Source organism: Thamnophis elegans, chromosome 12, assembly GCF_009769535.1.
Source record: "Thamnophis elegans isolate rThaEle1 chromosome 12, rThaEle1.pri, whole genome shotgun sequence".
Lineage (NCBI taxonomy): Eukaryota > Metazoa > Chordata > Lepidosauria > Squamata > Colubridae > Thamnophis > Thamnophis elegans.
Genome location: NC_045552.1, coordinates 46,138,772 through 46,162,351, shown reverse-complemented (window position 1 = coordinate 46,162,351; position 23,580 = coordinate 46,138,772). Strand labels below are relative to the sequence as shown.

Genomic DNA, 23,580 nt, shown 5'->3' with positions numbered 1-23,580 from the left:
ATTTCAAGCAAGTAGTAGTTATACCTACTGATTAAGTCAGTGTGGTTACAATTAAGTGTTATTAACATTTCTGGATCAAAAGGAAATCACTCAGTCTAACCGCCAGGAAACAAATACGAACTGTCCAACTGTAGCCAGTGTTCATTCATTTGGCAAATGACTAACAGGAAAGCTTAAAATTGCTTCATGAATTCTCCTTGTGTGTTTTTATGGGTCACCGCCTCAGCTTTAACTATATCAATGCCTTTGCTAAGTGTCAGTGTATTATTTTTCTCCCAACATCATCGTGATGAATCTTGTTTGAGCGAAGACACTAATTTTCTTGTTTCAGGATACTATCTACTACAGGTAGTCCTTGACTTATGACCGTAATTGAGCCCAAAATTTATGTTGCTAAGCGGAGACATTTGTGAAGTGAGCTTTTACTACTTTCGTTACACAGTGATTTGTGACGCAAACAAAATGATTCACATTTGTGAAGTGAATCACTGGAGTTGTTAACAACATGGTTGTTAAGTGAATCTGGCTTCCCCATTGGCTTTGTTGGTCAGAAGGACACAAAAGGTGATGGCATGACCCAGTGACTCTGCAACCGTCATAAATATGAGTCAGTTGCCAAGGGTCTGAATTTTGATCATGTGACCATGGGGATGCTGCAAGAGTTTTAAGTGTAAAAAATGATCATGTCACTTTTTTTCAGTGCCGCCGTAACTTTGAAGAGTCACTAAATGAACTGTTGTTAAGTCTAGGACTGTCCATAGATCTGTCTATGTAAAGAAAGCAGCAGGACACAAATTTTGCTACTAAAGACAAGATAGCACTAGCCCCCTTCACATTTATTAACTACAATATCAAGTCACATTGGTGGCAAGAAGTAGGGTTGGCGGATGGGCCAGCTTGCATTCCCAGGTATGATTGTATTCTTGCATTTGGTAAACTCCAGGAGCCACAGATTTCATTTTTAAAAAACAAGTTCCTTCATCCCAAAACAAACCTTCCCATCCCCACCCCACCCACCCCCCAAAAACCCCAAAACCCTGGATAGTAGAAAAGACTTGTACAAAAGCAGAAAGGTAGTTTTTCATATCAAGGAATTAAGTGACGATTATGAGAACGAAACACTTCCAAGTGCATTTTTTTTAGCCGGCAAAAGTATTGCGACTACCCATACAAAAACTTGCCTAGCTAAAAGATAAAAGGAAGAGAGCTAATGGGTAAATAAGACCTCACATTATCAGCCTGCAGGCAAACGGCACATAAACAGTCTTGGAGACAACTGGGATAACCAAGCTTTTAAGACATTCTTCTGTGACAGATGATGCACTAGCTATTGTTTTTTAAAAAACCTTTTCAAGTTTTATAATAATGATAAAAGTAGTGAAGATATCTGTTCGGGACAAGTAAAAAAACAACTGAATTTCCTAGAAAAGTTTTAAGTTTACACCAAGTGACATAAGAAACAGTCATTTCTAATTATGTTTACCTTATCTAGCTGCCTTTTGCAAAGGGGGGGGGGAAACCCAAAACCCTCACAGACCCAAAAATGTCTCATTGCCACAGGAGCACCATCCCATGCTCTTCTTCCTTGTTGTGTACCATGAGAATCTTCTAATGTGTGCCTTGGGCCACACCTGTACCTTCTGGCACAAGAACCATCGTAATCAAGGCTCAGCAGTAAGACAAGAGTAGCAGGAACAAAAACCAGGCAACGAAGTCCATTGTCAAGACAAAACGAAGCAAACGTCCCCAAGTTCATCATTCCAGTCTGTCAAGCGTGGTGGCAATGGGGAGGAAATGGAGGCCTCAAGCATGTCCTCCTGCCCAGCCAGCTGGGCTGTTGTCCAGTTACATAACCCAACAAACAAGTCATTGTTCTCCTTTTTTTGGTTTGGTTCAATAACATCCATCTTTCCAAGAGTCGTCCACAGGTATGTTGGCCTTTGGATATCTGTTGGTGTACAGACAAACATTTTACTTACACAATAATTACAATAAACAGTAATCAGGAGACAGGAGACTTAACGCACTAGTCTTAAAAAAATATTTATTTAAAAAGCAAATATCTTTTGCTGTTTGTTTTGGCTCACAGTCTTGTTAGATCGCTTCAGAATAAAACTACATGTTCTGACCTAGGCTTCCCCAGAAGCACGAAGCCGAGTCCTTGTCCCAATAAACCCCTTTTATTTAATTTACAGTTAATTCCTCTACAGCAAAGTCTTTCCTCTCCCACAGTCTTTCAAGATAGCTCACAATTACTGACCTTGCTCAAGCTTAGAGTGTGGCCAGGCCGATATCTTTCAGATGCCGCGATACTTGGCAAGAATGCAGGAATGAACTAATTGTCTCCTGCAAATTCCACTCCCCTTTCCTTCCTCTTTTATTTCCTCTGGGAGGGACCATTCATCATCCACCTGTGGCCTTCCTCCCAAGTCCACCTTTCTTCCTTAGCTGTTCCCTTCGTCTGGCAATTCTGCACATGTGCACACTGAGAATAGGCTCCAGCTGTTGGCCTGTCTCACTGATCTCCAACTTCGAAGGCAGCTGATAACTGTCAGATGACCCTGGCCCCCTCTCTGCCTCGGATGCAGAGCCCTCATCAGAGCCTTCCCCAGACTCCAGGACTGGTCCATATTCCTCCCCAACCTCCTCACTGTCCGAATCTGTAGCCAGCTCTGCTGGCCACTGGCAGGCCACAACGCTAGGTAGGTTATAAAGTTTTTAAAGGAGCAATCCTAGAGTTTTATAGATGCAAGTCAAGTTGATCATTACTCTCAATTGCGCTTCCGAAATGCATCGCAGGGGCAACCCTGTGCTCTCCTCCCTAGATCCAGTCTGAAACTGGGAAGGTGGAAGGGTATTCTTTACAATTAAGGGAAATCTTTGCAGCTTTGAGCTGGCGTCTTTCTCTTGACTTGCTCATTTGGCCCCATTTCTTAGCAATCTGGCAATTGGAAAAGACACTTGAGATTAATGTTGTTGGCAAAGCTAAGCGAGACATTTGTTAAGTGAGTTTTGCCCCGTTTGATGACTTTTCTTGCCACAGTTGTTAAGTGAATCATTATAGTTTTTAAGTTACCAACGTTGGGAAGTGAATCTGGCTTCCCCGTTGAGTTTGCTGACCAGAAGATCGCAAGAGCTGATCAGATGACCCTGGGACACCACAACTGTCATAAATATGAATCAGTTTCCAAGCGCCTGAATTTTGATCATATGGCCATGGAGGCATTGCAATGGTCGTAAGTGTGAAAAATGGGCATAAGTCACTTTTTTCAGTACCGTTGTAACTGTCCTAACGAGGACCTGACCTGGGGCGCTCACATTGCAGCCCTGGTCAAAAGGGCCCAGCGGAGATGATACTACCTGAGACTTCTCAGGAAACAACACCTGAATGGGAAAACTGCTGGTGACCTTCTACCACTGCGCCATAGAGAGTATTTTAACTTACTGCCCCTGTGTACGGTTTGCCAATTGCACAGTGGCAGATAGGACAGCCCTCCAGAGGGTCAACATCGTTGCCCAAAGGATCATTGGTTGCCCTCTCCCCTCTTTGGAAGAGCTTTATAGCTCCTTGTGCCTTAAGAAAGTTCAAAACATCCTTAAAGATCCATCTCATCCTGGGCAGCCTTTTTTTGAACTATTACCATCTGGCAGACGGTACAGGATAATAAAAACAAGGACAAATAGGCTGAAAAACAGCTTCTATCCCAGGGCGGTAATCATATTGAATTCTACAGTATAGTGCAATATTAATACAATATCAGGGGTTGTCAATTCAATTGTATAGAATGTGAAGGAGGTGTTTTTTTTATATTTGTAATGTATACTGAAGGTGGCATTTAATTATGCTGTACAAGGTGCAATGACAATAAAGTAAACTAGCTAACTTTAAACTGTCGCTAAAGGTACTGTTGCAAGTCCAGGACTACCTATACCTCCTCTGTACGAGCTTTTAAGTCTCACCTCTTGGCTGGCTGGCTCAACTTGCTCTTCAGAGTGGATGCTCCTGCAACTGATGCTTTATTTTTAGGAAGAGTGCTTTTTGCTCCTGTGGCCACGCTGTTGCTCCGGTACACTGAACTGCCACCACTCGAAGCGCTTGGGTTCAGTGTGGAAGACTGTAGCTTTCGGACTCGGCCAGCCGGGCTACCATACCCAGCAGATCTAACTGGCTGCCGTGGGGTGAGGAGAGCGTTAGCACAGGGCCCTGCTTTCACAGGCTGACGGACTGTCAGAGGGGACTGCCCAGCACCAGATGAATAGCGGAGCTTATTTGGAGTCAGACCTTAAAGCAGAAGGGAGGAGAAATAAAGACGATATTATAAAACGAGGGTCAATTTGGGGATCAGAAGGAGAGAAACGTTTTCAGGCAAAGTCACACGGCTAAACCTGATCCAGGCACAGAAGTCAAATTGTCAACTGAATCCACAAATTAAAACGTAAAGGTTTCCTCTGCCCAGTCTTGTCCAGCTCTAAGGGGCCGTTTCTTAGCCAAGGGAGCCAGTGTTTGTCCAAAGACATTTCGGTGGTCATGTGGTCAGCATGACTTTAGGCCAAGAGGCACGGAGCGCTGTCACCTTCCCATGGAAGTGGTACCTATTCGTCTACTTGCATATTTGCCTGCTTTCAAACTGCTAGCTGGGCACCGCAAATTAAATTAGTAGCCAATTCATTTGGCAAAACACGTAGCGATACAACTCATACGGCAGCAAACGAAGCTGCTGTATTCGGCACAGCTGAAATTTATGAGCAATATTCAAAGGCAGCTCTAGGAAGAACACATTAGAATAACCCAACTGAGACTTCTACACTAAGAATGACTGTGATCTGGTACATTTCTTCAGAGAAGGCTGATATCCCAGATGAAGTTCTGAAAGGCACTTCTGGAGTGTCGTTTTTTTTTAGAGAGAGAGATCTCATTATTTCAAATCGTATGTGAGATTTAAAAGCTGTGTTTCTAAAAAGTGGATTTGGAAGCAATGGTGCTAGTTGCCACTGAGTAAAGGCTCTAATTCTATCGGCGGGAAAAGATTTTTGTTTGAGATGCCTTTTTTTTTTAAAGGGAAGTTGTACTTAGTGTTTATTGTACTCAATGTACCAATTAATGTGTCAATTAAGTCGTACTTAATGTGTAAGCCACTTGTCTAAAATGGTAGGGCAGAGGGTTGGACTAGAAGACCTCTAAGGTCCCTTCCAGCTTTATTCTGAATTAAAATAACTAAAAACAAAGGTTCCCAAACTGAAAACCATTACTTCAGGGAATGCGCAGCCTCATTAAAACCTGTAAGATCGCTCAAACAACATGCTATATTTCCTACATTGGTCATCACACCGACTGAAATGTCATAGGACACTCAGAGAAGCAGCAGCCAACTTACTGATAGATTCCTGATGGATTCTAGAGAGTCGATTACTGGGAATCTGTAAATCTGAGTCCAAGCTTCGGCTATTTCTTACTGACTCCAAAGATCGCAGACCGGTCCTAGCCAGGTTAGGCATGCTGTGACGCAGTTCCTCTGTGAATGATAACATAACAGTAACTGAAAAATCCAACTGCTGCTACCCTGTTTCCATGAAAACAAGACTCGGAAGTAAGCCCTAGCATGTTTTACGTGTGTGCCTAATATAAGTCCTCCCCCCAAAAAATAAGCCCCACTTAAGAGCCTGTGCAGCCAGCCGCCCATCCATTCTGTCTGGTTGCTCACTGTACCATATGGGGGGTGGGGGGGTGGAGCTTCCCCATGTGCCCCTCACTGGCTTATCTCCCTAAGGTAAACCAGTCCTGGGCATGTGGGTCAGCTCCATTCCCCTGCCTTGCCACCGCGGCAGCAGCGCGTCATTCGGTCTCCTGCTCCATTGTGGCTGTGAGCAAGCAGAAGTGGGCTGGTAGCCACACGTGGCCCTGCTGGACGGGGCTGCTGGACGGAGTCACCGCTGCCGCAAGGAGAGGCAGGTGTCGGGGCATGTGTGGCCTGGCTATGGGGACCCTTTGGTGAGCCAGTGCAGGGTGTGCAGGGCAGCTCCACCCTCTCTGCCTTGCGGCGGCAGCACTGGCACACTGCGCAGCCTCCTGCCCCACTGCGAGTAAGGAGAAGAAATGAGTTTCCTGTACATGGGGGGGGGGAAATTAAGACACCCCCAGAAAACAAGCCCTAGTGCTTATTTTGGGGCCCAAAAGAAAATAAGACCCTAACTCAAACCCTGCTGGTTCAAAAACCCAGCGAGATTCCGAAATGGGAGCACACACCTTCATTCGAAGAATACTTCAGTCTATCTTGCATTGGGCTCTGCACTGTCCTTCGCGGTGGCCGAATTCGGGTATTTGTGGCTCTCCCATAATCTGCATTTGTGGACGGAGACTGGCATCGCGGTGAGCTGAGTGGAGATGGAGAGTATCTGTGGCTGCTGTGATAGGAGAAAGAGCAGTCATCGTCCTCATCTTCCAAACTGTATGTGTCAAAATCCTGGTCACTGTAGGTGCCCCTGCGCAAGGAGTGTAAAGAGGCACTGGAACTGCGGCGGGAAACGGAGGCCGAGCTGGAGGCACAATCCTGGCGAAGACCTGAAGTAAGGCCATGGCCAACAGAAGACATGGTTACTTCTAGCAATACCAATTCCTGAACGAGACAACTGATTAAGTAGGATGTAAATTTCAGATGTTTGATTCCTGAGGAAATATTAGTCGCCTGGAATGAAAAAAAGATACAGTCTGGATTCCATAAATAAAGCACCTGAATTCTATGATCATCACTTCAGTTCATATGAGGAACGAGGGAGAAGAGAGGAAATAGATAATAAAAGACAAGGGGAACTAATAGGGGAAAATATACAAGAAGAAAATGAAACAGAAAAAAAGAAAGAGCAGAACGAGAGGGAGCAAGGGCAAAGGAAGAGAAAGGAATAAGATCAACTAGAATGACAAGGCCCATTTACAAGTGAAACAATGGAGGAAGAAATAAAATTATTGTCAATGAACATAAACGGATTGAACTTGCCTATGAAAAGGAAAAGAACTTTTACCAAATTACAAAAATTAAAATTAGATTTAATTTGTCTTCAAGAAGACATAGTTACTTCTTGATGAGGCTGTTTTAGCAAACCTGTGATGATATTTTAATATTTCCCACAAAAGGGCTAGCAAAGCAAACATGAAAGCAACCACATCAGATGTGTACCGAAGGTAATGAAACCCACACGAAGCAACGGCAGCGTTTTCTGCTCGTAGCCTCAATCATTTTAAAGGCGCCAAAATGAGGGCTACAATCTAACTTTAACATCTGCAGACACAATTAATCACAGAACAAATAGTTTACATGTATTTCACCACGCGTAGCCATTATTCTGCATTTAAGGGCAGAGTAACAATCCTGAGTTTTGATGGTGACAGCATGTTGTAAATCCACAGGGCTTCCCTCAGACATTTAGGCAAACATCAGCATATCAACTTCTTCATTCTATAACTTTTTCATTTTACATGTTTGTGAGTAAGAAACCAAATGTTTGATGCAATATACTGAGCTATAAATGACCTTAGTTTATCAGAAACATAGTGCAATGCTGCAGTTCTTTAACAAAGGCTAAAGGATCCATAATGAGATAGTCTAATGTAACCTGCTCTAAAAGCAAGACTCTTTCTTCTTTCTTTTTTTTTCTTTTTTAATCTGGAGAAGAAAATACTTTCTTTTCTTCTCCAGATTGTTGGGGACAATATGCTGACTCTGTAAACTGCTTAGAGAGAGCTGTAATGCACTGTGAAGTGGTATATAAGTCTAAGTGCTATTGTTATTTTCCCCAAAGATTGTTAAACTATGCTGGAACACACATGTACTTCAGAAGCAGCTGCAATGAGTTCCAGAGCAGGTGCTTCTAGACAGAAGCCAAAGCAGCAACATACATGTTTCTTCATGTTATTAAATGGGGACATCTTAATTACTTGTAGTGGCACCCAACTGCCCACCTAAGAAACGATCTATGTGTTCTCTTGGGTTGTTAGAATGAAAGAAAATTAATAGAAAAATAATATTTTGTATTATGGTTTCTAAGGGGGAAAAAAATCCTCCCGTAAGAGACAGAAATACCGTCAATTGCTTTCACCTACTTTCTTCCTGGAGGCGGGCCATAACTTGCACGTCAGTCAAGTCCTGCAGTTTGTAGCCCATTGAAATCGAGTCGTCTGAGGTACTAAGTTCGCTATCGACAGAAGACTGAGAGCTCAAAGCTGAATGCATGTTCAAGTAACCTTAGAAAGAGGTGGGGGAGAAGGAATAGGAGGGTGAGGGTGAAAACGCTACAGATACAATTTTAAAATATACAGTCGTAGTACACATTTTTTTTCTAGTTTTGTACTCAAAAACTCCTTACAAGGTAAACAAATTTATTGTAAGGATTGACCAGCAATGATTTCAAAGTGAGAGAGTTCTTTCAATATTCAATAAGGAGGGAAATTGTCCTGCCATATAGAATTCTAACTGTAGAATTCTGTTATTAAAAAACCATCATTTCAGTTAATCTTTACCTATCCTAATGTCCCAGGTGAATGGGCATTACTCCGAGCTGCCTCCTGTAAACCTTTGGCAACTCTGTTTCTGTGACGTGCAGGGGGAAAAAAGGATTATGGCCTGTAAAATAGTTTGGATGGAGCCACAGAAAGTCATCAAAATTAGGTCGAACATAATTACATCATTTCCTCCAGCACCAGAAACACAAAACTATTTTGTGTTTGTGAATGCAAAGTCAACTTACTTTATTAGCTACAAAGTAATTTTAGTTTTTATACTATGAGTGAAGGGTTTTCCTAACAGCATGCGACTGAAGATGAGTCACCATCCTTTACTAAAGAAGAGCACACATGCCAATATTAACATGGGTTGGCTTTACCAGATCATCAGTTCTTCATGTTTCAAGAGCTTCTTAGATTATATCAGTCTAGATGACCCTTCACTTTCTGCTGCAGCTGGATGAGGATTTTTGAAAATTAATCTTTTCAGATTCTGAGTGTGAATTTAAGATAGTGCCCAAGCCTGCTGCAAAACATATTCTGTTTTTGGTTTGAATACTTCAGAGAAAAGTTATGTTTTTTTAAAAAATAGGCAAGACAAGAGAGCCAGACATTTGGCCACCACGTTGCATTGTAAACATGTTACTAGTTCACAAGTGATTGTTTCTAGCTCTCTCCTCAATATATTTTATAGGCTATTTTGACATAAAGAGAGGGGGGACATTGTTTGCTTGACTGACCAGAGCAGATTCTTATTTTTAGACAAGCAGGCTACTTATTTGTAAAGTCCTGGACATGTTGAAAGCAGCAGTCGCTTAGTCATTAAACAAGAAACTCAGCTAATTACATGGTAAGATTCGTGTGTGTTTAAGCAGGATAAGCATCCGTGACTAGCCACAGGAATCTTAATTCCCTCCTAAGCAGCACTGTCATGTTTGTTACTCAGAAAGCAATTAAAATTACTAAAGCAGTGTAGGATCAAACGAGAGATTACCATTCTGAGTTAGCAACAGTTTTGATGGCTTTCAAAAGTAAATTCAGAGGGAACAAGGGGAGCAGATCAAAACTTAGGTACAGAAATTAAAACAGACCTTACTGCTATTCCAATCTAGAGTGAGGGCTCTGCACTTACAGGTGGATTTGATTTAAATCAAGTCAATTTAAATCACTAGTAAAAAGGCTTAATTTAAATCAACTCGATTTAAATCATAATTTTTAAAGAGCAACTGTAATCTCTGTCTGGCAACAGCTCCTCTTCTGACCTGCTGTTGACTCATTGACAGTCCCAATGTTGCAGAATATATAGCCTCATGCTACATAACTAAGCTCCATTTATCAAAATAAATTTGATTTAAAAAAATCCAATCTAAATTTTAAATATCTGATTTTTTAAAAACATTTTTTTAAAAAATCATCTATTTTTATCCACCCTGTGCACTTAATATTCATTGGAGAAATAAAATTCTTGTTCTTTTCAATGGGAGCTTCCCTCCCAAAACAAATCACCATGTGGAAAGGTAATGATCCAGAAGACAATCAAGATCAAAGACTTAAAACTGCCACGGGGCAGCCCCAGTCTGTCTAGAGCTCATCCTGTCCAATCGCTGCAACTGATTTATTGAAGTCATGCGAACAACTGCTAATTGTATAAATAACAGAAGCAAACTAGAACAGCAATGTGTCTGGGTAAAAAACTCTGTACAGAAATGTTTCTCAACCTTGGCAACGTTAAGACTTGTGGACTTCAGTTCCCAGAATTCCCCAGCCAACATTGCTGTACACCATTAAATATCTTAGCTATATATTGTTATACAGATATTCACCACTATTGCATTGCTATACAGCAAGGGTGTCAAACTCAAGGCCCAAGGGCCGCATCTGGCCCATGGAATGCTTAGATCTGATTCGCGGGGCTGCCCTGGAAACAGTGACGGACCTGCCCGTGGCGATTCTGCCCGTGGCAATTCTGCCAGCGAAAATGGGCTCGCAATCTCTGTTTTTGGGTGGGACGGCTTCCTGGAAGTCTCTGCCAGTGAAAACAGAGCTCAGGAGGGCCACACCTGAAAACAGAGATTGGGAGCCCGTTTCCTCTGGCACTCAGGCCATTACAGGTGCCCCTGATACGAGTGACATCAAGCCGGCCACACACCCCTGGCCACGCCACACACACCCATCAAACACAATCTTGATGCGGCCCTCAATGAAATCGAGTTTGACACCCCTATTATACAGTATCAGCAAAATATGAGATTTGAGAGCAAGGTCTGTAAGGATTTCTTTTTCCCCATTCCCTAATTGATTAATGTCATTGGTGGCTCCATCAAGTGGAAGGAGAATTTCCAGTTCAGCAAAAAAATGAATTTTCACATGACTGAGATCAAAATCAGGATAAAGGTCTGCAAAGGAAAGAGATGCCAAATTTTAAGACTTGCAGAGCAAGCAAGTGCATCCAATTAAAAGCTGCCTGGTATGTAGGCAGTCATTACATATAGATTTCCTCATTAGTTGCAGTTTGAGGATACTATATTATAATTCATTAATGCACTAAAAATGAAAAAAAAAGTATTTTTAGGTTCACTCATTGCTCTGAAAGGATAATTGGTTACATAATTCAATTTAAATATATAAAAAAACATTTAGAATGTAATTTCTGTATTGCTCTTTGATCTGTCTTTAGGGAAGTGAAAACATTAAATTGGCAGCAAACCAGATAAACTGGGCACAGTTTCTGTGACTGAAAGGAAAGAGGAAAGGATTACTAGGAATTCTAGTAATAAAAAGACAAAAATAATCAAGTACAAGTTAGTGTTATAGCCTCCACTTGAAAAAGGCAATTCAGTATTATCTTTTATTAGACTGTAAGATGTCAGTAATTTAGTCCGAATAGGTTCTCTCTTCTCCAACCCAAATGTCCAAGAAATATTTAGAAAATGGCCTCATGGTGTTTCATTTGTCCTTATTTTTAAAAAAAATCAAGCATGCAATAAAGCGATTGGCTTTTAAATGCTGGTTCTAAATGCAAATTAACTCTTTGTACAGTAATGTGAACTTGGTGAGCTTTGCAAGCTGTTTCAGTTACCGTCTCCAAGGCAAACTGGTCATTTCAACTTTTGGAAAACTTCAGGCAAAGCAGACAAGAAATGTGTAGGTCTATTTATTATAGACTTAGGGCTACAGGTAGTCCTTGACTTACAACAGTTCATTTAGTGACCGTTCAAAGTTACAACAGCACAGAAAATAGTAACTTATCGTTTTTCAGATTTACGACCATTGCCGAATCCCCATGTTTAAGTGATTAAAATCCAGACGCTTGGCAACTGACTCGTATTTATGACGGTTGCAGTATTCTGGAGTCATGTGATCTCCTCTTTTGCAACCTTCTGACAAGCCAAGTCAATGGGACGACCAGATTCAGTTAACAACTGCATTACTAACTTAGCAACGGCAGGAATTCACTTGAAAACTTGGGCAAGAAAGGTCGTAAAATGGAGCAAAACTTTTGCTTAACGACAAAAATGTTGACAGCAATTGAGGTCATAAGTTGAAGACTACCTATATAAGCCAATTCTCACCAACCGTGGGGGAGGGTATATACATGCAAGTTAAAACATTTTCACACACATAAAGCAACATAAGAATGCCATGCTAAAGAGGAGTCTCCATTTTCCTAATGGATAATCAAATGCCCTGGGCGTGAAGAAGATGGGCCAGACAATGGTCCTTGATCACAAAAAGAATCGACCTTTTTTTTTGAGGAGGGGGGGAATCAAATTAGCACAAAGAAGCAAGATTTAAATAAGAAGATTTCTGGAAGCATTAGCTGAAGAAGTGCTTAAATCAGGGGTGTCAAACTCAATTTCATTGAGGGCTGCATCAGAGCTGTGGTTGATCTCCGGGGGGGGGGGGGCAACTGGGTGGGTGTGGCCATCTTGACACCATTCCCCAAACTGCTGGCATGTTTCCTCTTTGCACTGGGTAGACCGGGCTGAAGCCACGCTGGCCCGAAGTTTCCTCTTCGCATTGGGTAGACCAGGCCGAAGTGACGCAGGGCGGCCCCTTACATTTTCCAAGCCATTCTGCGGACCTGATCCAACTACATTGCCTTGTGTTTGACACCCCCAGCTTAGATCATCATGTTAAACTGAACAAAGCAAACCAGGCACATCTCTCGGCATGCATTTCCCACCTCCATTCCTCTAAAAAGTATCCCAGATGCCATGCCATACCTGAGCTACCGCAAGTTAGTAGTGGTTTGTTAGTTGATTTGTAGTGCCCAGGAGAGTTTAGTGCATTGCTACAGGACCCTGTGTCTGCATTCAAGTTATGCACACTTGGAGATGCCAATGGACTGCAATACAGGGATTTCCACCTACTGGCTAAAGGAAGATACAAAAAAAGCCACAAATTGTTACCATGTTAAACACAGAAACTCAGATGAGAAGAGAGGGAGAGAATGTCAAACCACATCTGCATGCGTTACATGCCAGACACACTCACCCCCTGAGTCATGATACAAACCAATAAATTCAATTTCCAATTATGGCTGACAGATTACATCTCTGGAATTAAAACAAATGAAGACAATCCTTAGTTCTCCATGGACTATCCTGTCTTAGCATCCGGGACTCGCAGGTGTCAGACTGATATATGCTGTGGTGTGAATTTTACAATGTTCACCTTGGACATACTTGAGTCAGTTTGAAGTGCTAAAGGGAACTCTGAAAGATGAGCTGTGGTTCTTCTCTACAGCTTCCCAAATAACAGGCTAGATGAGAACATATCCAGTATAATGGCATTTCTCTCCAATGAAGAAATGCATAGCATAGCTTGCCATCTCTTATCCTGGAATGTGGATGTACATTAAGGTGTAAGTTTTCCACCTGGACAATCTTACAAGATACTAATATTATATGTCAAAAAATTTCAACATGAATCAAGTTTCTGGAGTTATCAAGGACAGATACAGGTAGGGTAGTCTAATGAAAATATTATCTAGTGGGAAAACTGTTCTGGGTCCATTTCTCAAAATGCTTCTTTCTGGCTAGGTATGATGGAACTGTAGAATTGTAGCATCAAGAACCCCCCCCCAAAAAAAACTTGGCATGGAACTATTAAAAAGCAAATAAAGATTTCCCATCATTACCTAGGAGCTGAGATTTAAAACAATACTGAAAATTCAAAAAGAAGCAGCATTATTTATGAAAAACAATCAGTTTATTCTGATCTACATTGTCCTCATATTCTAGGAGTGGTTGACAAGTTTGTTTAATTTGTTGACAAACTTGCTAATGTGTTTAAGTTGTTACAGTGTTCAACTTAACACACTTCAAAAAAACAACAGTATTTAAGTAGCAGAGTGTTATACAATTTTTCTGTTTCCCTGAGAATGTAATATGATGCCAGATGACAAAATCAAGTTTTCATGCAAAAATCTCTCTAAAACCATTCTATACTATTTACTATAATATTAACATTTTCCACAGTAGCAAGGTACTCAAATTATAACCATTCAGAGGGCAGCAACTTACAGTACTAAATGTATTGTAGGTGTCAGAATTAAAATATTTTTAATATATTTTTAAGTACCATGTACCAACTAGTAAAGTTTTATATATGTGTGAATAATGAGTTACATTAAAGAACTATTTCAAATGAAACAGTACAACATAAAAACATTTGAAAGAAAGTATTTCCTTTAAGATTTGCAAAACATATTTTTAAAAGATTATCCCAAGATATCTTAATATCTTAATCTTAATATCAAGTGGAACAACTTGCCACCAGAAGTTCTAAATGCTCCAACATTGGACATTTTAAAGAAGATTTTGGATAGCCATTTGTCTGAAGTGGTGTAGGGTTTCCTGCCTAAGCAAGGGGTTGGAGTAGAAGACCTCTAAGGACCCTTCCAACTCTGTTATTCTAATCTATCCTTATGAGGGCAGAGGAAATTCTCCAACTAGGACATCTAGTCCAAAGGATAATGTAAGCTTTCTAATTTAGGGCAAATCTAGAGGTAGGTATAAAAGATGGCTGGGTGATTTGGGGCTAGTCATCCTCTTTCAATTCAATCCATCTCACAGAGGAGTTGTTGGGGGGAAACAGGAGGCCACCTAGCTTCCCTGAAGGCTCTGGAGGGCAAGAAAAATGAACCTACAAGCAAAGCGGGTTGCCTGAAGGTCCCTGAACGCTCCGGAGGGTTAAAACCGACCCTACGAGCAACCCGGAAGTGACTTCCTGTTTGCTCATAGGGTCATTTTTTTTCCTTTGTGCACCAGAGGCTTCAGGGAAGCTCCTGAAACCTCTAGAGGGCCTCCGGAGGGGGAGGCTGTTTTCGCCCTCCCCAGGCTCCTATAAAGCCTCTGGAGCCTGGGGAGGGTGAAAAAAGCACACCAAAAATGGGGGAGTGCTGGTCGTGCGCAAAGCATTATGGATGTGGCATACCCACGCACGACACACCCTCTGCGCTGCCCCGTTTTTGGCAAGCCATAAAAGGTTCGCCATCACTGATATAGGCTATTCTGAGTTGTACAAAATACAGGCAGGATATAAATCAAATAATCATTATTGTGATTAGCTCACTGATACCCCACATAAGCACTAGGTAATGGGTGTCGAACTCAAGGCCTGGGGTCTGGATCTGGCCCGTGGGTGCTTAGATTTGGCCCTTGGGGCCGACCTGGAAATAGCAAAGGACTGGCTTGTGATGCCTCTGCCAGAGTTACGTTTTTGCTGGCAGAGGGTTGGCAGGAGGCCGTCACAGCTGAAAACTGAGCTCAGGAGACCGTTTTCGCTGGCAGAGCGCTCGGGCCACCACAGGGACACAACACAAGTAACGTCATGCTGCCCCCCCCCCCCAGGTCAAACACAACCCTGATGTGGCCCTCAATGAAATTAAGTTTGACACCCCTGCACTAAGCTTAATATAACTGGGTTTGATCTGTATCAAGCAAATGCAATCTGTTATTACTGATCTTATGATCCAATTCATTTTTCTCGAGTCTTCTCCATTATCTCCATTATTCCGAGTTCTTTAAAAGTGCAATAGTAACAAATCAATCCTATTAGCTTCCTCGGTGATCATTTAAGGCTTCTTTCAAGACAAAACGTGGGCCTACCTTGATCAAGTCTGGTGAGGAGGGTACGGCAAGCTGCCTCAGTTTCAGGACTAGGGTGATCCAACACCTGTCTACACCACTTCAGGGGAGATTCCTTTTTATCTGTTGGAGGTTTTCTTGGAGAAACATACAGCCTTAAGTGGAAAGGTAAAAAGTTTAACTTGACAGCTTGCTTGGAGTATTAGTATTTTATCAAAAATATTACAGCAAGGAAAGTAATATAAGAAGTCTTCCTCTTTCTTAACTATTTGGGGTCAGACAAAATTACTTCCATTTTTAAGATGGATCCAAATTTCATCATTCATCCGATAATGAAATTATCTATCTACTGTACTTTCTCATAAGTCTGTTTCCTTTTCGAACAAACAGGTAGTCCTCCATTTACGACCACAATTGAGCCTCAAATTTCTGTTGTTAAATGAGACATTTGTTAAGTGAATTTTGCCCCATTTTATGGCCTTGCTTGCCACAGTTGTTAAGCAAATCATTGCAGTTGTTATGTTAGTAACGTGGCTGTTAAGTGAATCTGGCTTCTCTATTGATTTTGCTTGTCAGAAGGTTACAAAAGGTAATCCCGTGATCCCAGGATGCTGTGACCAAAATACGAGTCCGTTGCCAAGCATGTGAATTTTGATCACGTGACCAGGGGATATGCTGCAATGGTGTGTGTGTGTGTGTGTGTGTGTGTGTGTGTATGTATGTATGTGTATGTATGGCTAAGGAAATAACTATCAATGGTAGGAGAAACGTTTTAAAGCTTGTGTAAAAGAAACAAGGATTGGGTAGTAGCAATGCAATATCTACTTTTATCTATTTTTTTTTCAAGATGCACTTAGGGAAATATGTGTGATTTTAACAAAAATTGGCCTAGCAACTTATCCCCTGTATTATTTCATAGGAGTTAATTATAACGTTGAATCCATATAGCAAAACTTATTCATTTTTTTAAAAAAAGTCTTCAGCCCCTTTTTCAAGTATAGCCCCCTTCCTACGTCTAGCAAGCATCTTCTACTGCCCGGTGGGGGATCCAATAATCCAGTCCTCCCTTTCATATAATCCAATTATTTCTTCAATAATGAGCTTAATGAACGGTTACTTAAGGAATTGTTGCTTAAGGTGACCTTTACATCTTACGTTTTGCTATGTGTACAGATCAACTATTATGCAAATACCTGTGATACTAATAGAAATACTTTAAGGAACTATATTTGTCAAGAGTCTTCATTCCATTTGGCAATCTCCTATGAGAAAAGCGGCAAACTTGATTAGAAATATAGCCTTCCTAGTTTCCCACACCTGTTTTCCTTTCTGTTTCTCTTAAAACATTTTAGACCAGAGGTTTTTTTTCACAAATTAAATCTCTTTTCTTTCACACTGATCATTTTCCTGTCACACTGCTGCGCTCACTGATGTTTTTGAGGGCCAGTGGACTGAAGAGAAACAGAATAATAATATGCTCTGGAAGATATGATTATAGCCTTATTCACTTTTATCATGAATCCTTTAGAGCTACAATATGTAATCTCATATAGTACATACCAGCTGTCCTCTTCATCACTGCCATTCTCTAACTCCAGTAATTCCACTTCATCCAGAGCTGTTTCATCCAAGGGATCTTCCGCGTTTGTGTTGGCTTCCTTCATTTGCAGCACTGGCTCAACAGATGTGGCAAAATCTTCTAGCAAAACCATGGGGTTGCAATCCCAACGAGGGACGTCGTTTGTGTTAGCATCGCTATTCTGCGTCTGGGTACTGCTCATAAACTTTGTGCCGGAGGGCTGTTGGTCAGAAATGTTTTCACAACCGTGATGTATTGTGCTCTCCTCTGCATTCTTTTTAAAGAACTTACCACTTTCCTCTGCGTCTGACCTTATTTTACTCAGGGCTGAATGCAGGTCTGCCACGATTTGCAGTTCCTGCTTATCCATTAGTACGTTGATGCTATTATTCATTTCCATGCCGTTGAGCCTGGAATTGCAATTATCCACTCCAGCATCAGCTTGGCTCAGCATTTTGGCCTCCGGCACACTTCGCAAGCTTCTAGTTCTCAGCTGCTGGTTCTGGAGCTCAAGCCTCCTCACAAGCTCTTGCAATTTCCTCACTTCTTCCAGCTCAGGGCCCACCTGATCAGCCATTGACTCTGTATCAGGACCCATCACTGAATTCTCTGCTGAGCTTCGGCTCAATTCCGTCCCAAGGCTATGGTCCGGCTGAATTACACTGGTGCTCCCAGGAACGACCATCTTCATGGACCCCCTGAGGAATTTTGCTAGAAAGAGATACCGCAGAAGGTGGATATTAAAGAAACAGTGAACACACATAAACTATCAGGCTTTCCTTTTAATTAAATGTATTCGGTGTGATGACACAGCAAAGAATGCTTTAGTGAATCTGAAAGCAATTTATCTGCAGGAATAAGGTAAAGGTTCCCCTCGCACAAAAGTGCTAGTCATTTCCGACTCTAGGGGGCAGTACTCATCTCCGTTTCAAAGCCTAAGAGCTAGCACTGTCCAAAGATGTCTCCGTGGTCATGTAGCCGGCATGACTAAATGCCAAAGGCGCACAGAACACTGTTACCTTCCCACCAAAGGTGGTTCCTCTTTTTCTACTTGCATTTTTATATGCTTTCAAACTGCTATGTTGGCAGAAGCTGGGACAAGTAACGGGAGCTCACTCTGTTATGTGGTGCTAGGGATTCAAACTGCCAAACTGCTGATCTTTCTGATCGACATGCTCAGCGTCTTAGCCACTGAGCCACCGCGTCCCTATGCAGGAATACTATGTTTTATTTACACTGGCTATCTTGATATTGTCAACGCTTCTTTGGTAAAAGCAGTAACTGTAATGACCGCTATGAGATACATGGCTAATCTGCACCTACTATTAAGTTGACATTTATAATGAAAACTTGTAAAGTAAATAATCTTCCTAAATCCAACCAGAGCTGCCCACATAGAAGCACTTTCAACAGAAGCTTTTGTTTGGCAAAGTCATTTAGTAAACAATATACCCAACTCTGTCTCCTTAAATATTACGGATCTAAAGGAAACTCAAAGAAAAGTGTTGCTAAAGTCTATGCAAAAAGAAAGATTCAGAAATTAAAGATCTGAAAAATCAAACATATTACTGCAGTTCCATATGGTGGCAGTTTGTAACACTATCATTTTGAAAGATTAAATATTGAAGGAAGAAAAACCGAGCATTTCACTCATTAAACACACTGTAAAAATGTGGCTCACCCCCACCATTTACTCAATCATGTTTCTTCAAGCTTTGATAAGAAATCAAATGAAATCCGGGACCAACAGCAGTTTAGTGCTTAAAGCTAGAAACTAAATATTTTGCATAGTCTGAGGAATTAGGCAGCCTATACATTATTATATAATAAATATACATATATCACTGTTTGGGAAAATATTTTAGACTTCACTATAGCTCAATGCTCATTTAGAGAATAGTGACACTGGAGAGATAACATGTAGTGTCTTTTTTCTTGATTAATTATAAAGCAAATACATAGAATGATATAAACAAGAACACTATCAATATTTTATTATCCCACTTTAAATGCTGTGCACCAAAAATGAGGAAAAACAAACAAAAACAAACAAAAACAATAATGTAGGTACCTATTTCTATCATTTCTATTCTAAGTAGGACTTAATACAAATAATATTGTTGGTAATTTAAAATTATTCCTGTGTCCAAGTTTTCAAGTCTTGCAAAACAAAACCAATTTTTAAATTCCTAAGCATCTCCTGCAGTAAAAATCAAAATATAATGTCAGTGTGTGCCCATTTACAAGGCAAAATGGGGGGGAGTCCATCCCCTCATAATATGGTATATATATAAAGTAAACAGCAATATAAGAAATAATGTTGAATAATTTTGGTTCAAAGACCAAAAGAGGAGGAAGAATCCTTCCAATAATCTTTCTAATCTAATTCCTAGTCACTAAATGACTACCGTCATGAGAGTTTTATGTGCTCTTAATTACTTGGAAAAAAAGTATAGTAACCCTATAATCTGAGTCAGATAATAGGCATCCATCCACAGGAAAATAACAACGTTGTAAGGAATGGGTTTGTCTAAAAAAAAACTGCTGGGAATGAAACTGTAGCATCTCTCACCAGATATGCTAAGCTCTCTTATTGCCACGTATTTTCAAAGGCAACTCATAGATCTCATTTTCACATCAAGACAAAAACTATATATGGGTATAATGCTACATAACACAATTTATATTGCCCTGCCCACGTTTTATAAAACGGTCCCCTTTTGTTAAATCAATTTAGAAGGCCAACTAAAAAAAAAAATACAATGAAAACATACTATTGCATTTCACAATTTCTGATCCTATTTCAAGCAGATTGCTGCAATCCAACAGAACCTGCCCACAACAAATGTAACAGCAACTGAAAAGGCATCATTCTAGCCTCTGTTACCTTCACCAGTTCCAAAGAGTAAATTCTTACCAGCACATCTGTCAAAGACAATCACAGCAACAGAACCTCCCTGGTCTCACTGGATGACTTCACAGCCCAAGTCATCAGGAACTGCATGGAGCTGAGGAAGAAAAGGATATATGCAGTGCCATCGCAACAGGGAGAAAAGGGGAGGGGGGGGGTATGAGACTACCTTATCACCAGAAGCTGCTACATAGATACCTTCCTTCTGCAATTAGGAGAAACGGTGGCCAGATCTCAAAGGAAAAATGTTAGATGTTGCAAAGAGAAAAAGGAGAACATCAAGACAACCTGCCCAGAGAGAGGTCCCTCTTAAACACTCCCAAGTTGGACTTCTCAAGAGAAATAAGTGAATGGAGAAGGACCGATGGTGTCCTTTGGGGAGTTTTAAGGAGGGCGGACCACGCAATCCCAAACAAATAGGTGCAGCCTCATTTATTTCTGAACCCCATTCCTATCTGGGGAAGGCTTTTGCAGGGAAAGAGGAGGGCAGGAGAGGAGTTCCCAGAAAAGAAACCCAGGAAGGAGATTGTCCTGAATTAATGAAAAAGAGGGGAAGATGCTCTTGGAGAGAAACAAAAGAGCTACAAACCACATTACTGCCTAGAGAGAAGGTGAGTTTTAGCAAAGCCAGTCTCTGAAAGGAGAATTTTTGTAGCTCAGGGTTTGAACTGTGAGTGCTCTCTGATCTATGTGGATTTCTTCTACATGTTTCATTACCCAACTAGGTGATCTCATCAGTGCTGGAGGAAAGGGGGATGGAGGAGAAGGACTTTAGGACCCTTGGTGCTCTCCAAGCTTGGTGATTTTCTTCCAAACCTTTTATTGCCCAGTCTTAATAATTAACTAATAATAAGACACCTAACCTAGGTGACCTCATCAGAGGAGGAGGAGAATGACATAACTATAGGATCCTTGGTGTTTTCTGAGCTTGATTATGGTCCCCATAATCTAAGGACCCCATAGTCATTGTCCTCCTCCTCTTCTTCTTCCTCTCCCTCCTAGCACTGATGAAGTTCCCCAGCTGGGTAATGAAACATCTGCCAGAAAAGCACCCAAAATCCTATAGTCGTCTTCCTTCTCCTCCAGCACTGATGAAGTTACCTAATTTGCTAATGAAAGATCTGCTAGAAATCCACTGATCTCAGAGAGCACAGAATACACTACAGTCGTCTTCCTCCTCCTCAAACCCCCACTCCTCCAGCACTGATGAGGTTCCCTAGCTGGATAATGAAACGTCTGCAAAGAAAGCAACCCAACGCCCAGAGACCACACAGCTTCCCCTCCAACTCCTCCTCCCCGCCCAATAAAGACCACCCCACCCTCCCATCCTACATAGACAGAACACGAATTCACCCAAATAAGCCAAAAGAGAAGGTGGGGGAGGGGCAGCTGCCACAGGGCCCCAAAATCGCCTCAGAGTCACGCGGGGTGGGGGGGGGGGGCTCTTCACCTGCCCGGCCAGGCCAGGACCCTTTCAGGGAAGCGAGGACGGCTGAAGGCCGGCTACCGAGAAGGATGGAGGCCGAGGATGGGGGGGGGGGGGGAAACCCGGCTCCGGGAGCTTGAGAGGGGAGGGAAACCAGGCCCGATGCCCCGCCTGAGAGGAGCCAAGCGACCTTCGGAGCCCGCGCTCACCTGCTGCCGCCGCCGCCGCCGCCGCCGCCTCGCGCACGCGCAGTCCGAGCCGCCTCCGTTGTTGCCGCGGCTACTCCCTCGCCTCCTTCTCCTCCTCGGCCCGATTGGCTAAACGTCGCGCCGTCATTTGCATAGGCGGGACCGAGGAATGAAGCTGATTGGCTGCAAGGAGGGAGCGGGAGGGGAAGAGCCAGCGCGCTCCAGCGCAACCTCCCCTAGGCGCTCAAAGACCGCTTGCTCTTTTTTAAAAAAATCAAAATAGTGCGCTTGCGCGCCGGGCTGGCTGGTTCGATGGGCTGGAAAAGAGGCGTTTGGCAAGTAGCGCGTGGAGTTTCTCGCGGGGCTCCCACGCGCCCCGTGCGTGGGGAACATGCTTCCTCGGTGGCCTCCGTTGGATATCCCATTTGTAGCCAAGCCAAGTTTAATGCACAGATGTGAGAACAGAATAGAATAAGAAATGGGAATAGAATAGAATAGGAAATAGGAATAGATTAGAATAGAATAAGAAATGGGAATAGAATAGAATAGGAAATAGGACTAGAATAGAATAAGAAATGGGAATAGAATAGAATAGGAAATAGGAATAGAATAGAATAAGAAATGGGAAGAGAATAGAATAGGAAATAGGAATAGAATAGAATAAGAAATGGGAATAGAATAGAATACGAAATAGGAATAGAAGAGAGTAGAGTAGAATAGAGAATGAAATAGAAAGAATAGAATAGAAGAATGCAGAATAGAGTAGAGTAGGGAAGAGTTGGAAGATATCTTGGAGGTCTTCTAGTCCATCCCCCTGCTCAAGCAGGAGAACCTTATACCATTTCAGACAAGTAACTGCCAGTCTCTTCTTAAAAACATCCAGTGATGGAGTGCCCATGATTTTTGGAGGCAAGCAGTTCCACTGCTTAATTGTCCTCACTGTTAGGAAGTTTCTCCTTAATTTCAGGTTGCTTCTCTCTTTGGTTAGTTCCCAAGCATTGTTTCTTGTCTTGCCCTCTAGTGCCTTGGAGAATAATGAATGAGGAGAAGGAAAGTGCATGTTTGTAAATGCATTCTGAGGGCAATAAAAAGTTATAAAAAATTAAAATGCGTTTGCAGAGGTTAGCGAGGAGAGACTTGAACCTGTGGCCTTCTGGATAAATTATAACTTTTAGCAGCCCCAACAGAGGTGGTTCTAATAAGGAATGCTGAAAGTCATGGTTCAGCGACATTGGGATGGGATGCAACCCACCCCCAAATCTGCATGAAGCTATGAAGTAAGTCACATGTTTGAGATGGAAGGCTATATAAACTGAGGGAAGGAAGGAAGGAAGCTTCTTGTTATGACCCATCATCAACATGGCCAGCAAATATTTGGAACATAAATAGTGTTGGAAGCTAACATTTTCCCCTGTGTTTATCATTCAACAACTGCAACTGTTTTTTTTTTTAAAAAAACCCTTCAATTTAAATATTTTGGAACGCCGAGAGAATAAAATTCAAATCAACTTTCTCCAGGCTTCATTAGGTGTTCTAATTCTAATTAAAGCCTCTTCAGCAGACATGTATGCAATCTCTGAACATCCTAATCTGTCTGGAAACCCATGATCTATTTCGAGCCTTACTCAACTGGGTGTGCTGAATATTCCAGGAACTGCCACTTCATGGATTCCCAGGCTATATGGGATGCTTGGAGAGTGGCACTGAGAATTGTGTGTTTGTTACATGCAACAACGCAAGAACCTAATCTTAATTATTTGGCCAGACTGTCTCTTGTCAGCCAGAGTGTTTTTGTAACAAGATCCAAGCATTGTGCTGATTGAAGGGTGGTTTATAGCATCTCAGCAGTGCCCAGGTGTCCCTCAGGCCTCTTTGGCGCCTAAGATAC

The 23,580-nt window shown here is 41.9% G+C and overlaps 1 protein-coding gene across 4 annotated transcripts; it reads right to left on the bottom strand.

The window, feature by feature from the left end:
• Positions 1–815: 815 nt before the first annotated feature.
• LOC116515567 (SLAIN motif-containing protein-like) lies at positions 816–21,755 on the bottom strand. 4 transcript variants are annotated; one of them, XM_032227684.1, is made up of 10 exons: positions 21,714–21,755; positions 20,085–20,175; positions 17,149–17,878; positions 15,610–15,743; positions 12,721–12,870; positions 8,096–8,236; positions 6,245–6,559; positions 5,376–5,513; positions 3,961–4,282; positions 816–1,948 (listed from the first exon to the last, which is right to left on the bottom strand). In XM_032227684.1, exons 3-10 carry the CDS (start codon positions 17,856–17,858, stop codon positions 1,894–1,896), a joined length of 1,965 nt encoding a protein of 654 aa, XP_032083575.1. In that variant the 5' UTR covers positions 17,859–17,878; positions 20,085–20,175; positions 21,714–21,755; the 3' UTR covers positions 816–1,893. The 4 variants fall into 4 exon arrangements, with proteins under 4 accessions (XP_032083575.1, XP_032083576.1, XP_032083577.1 ...); XM_032227685.1 differs by lacking the exon at positions 21,714–21,755 and adding an exon at positions 21,529–21,707; XM_032227686.1 differs by lacking the exon at positions 21,714–21,755 and adding an exon at positions 21,432–21,505.
• Between the last annotated feature and the right edge of the window lie 1,825 nt (positions 21,756–23,580).

Excerpts from the sequence above, each read along its gene's own strand:
- LOC116515567 (XM_032227684.1), bottom strand. The coding sequence starts at position 17,858 with ATGAAGATGGTCGTTCCTGGGAGCACCAGTGTAATTCAGCCGGACCAT. Across the intron at positions 5,514-6,244 it reads GAAGTATTCTTCGAATGAAG|AGGAACTGCGTCACAGCATG; the intron begins GTGTGTGCTCCC and ends TATCATTCACAG. Across the intron at positions 4,283-5,375 it reads AATCCATCAGGAATCTATCA|GTCTGACTCCAAATAAGCTC; the intron begins GTAAGTTGGCTG and ends TTCTGCTTTAAG.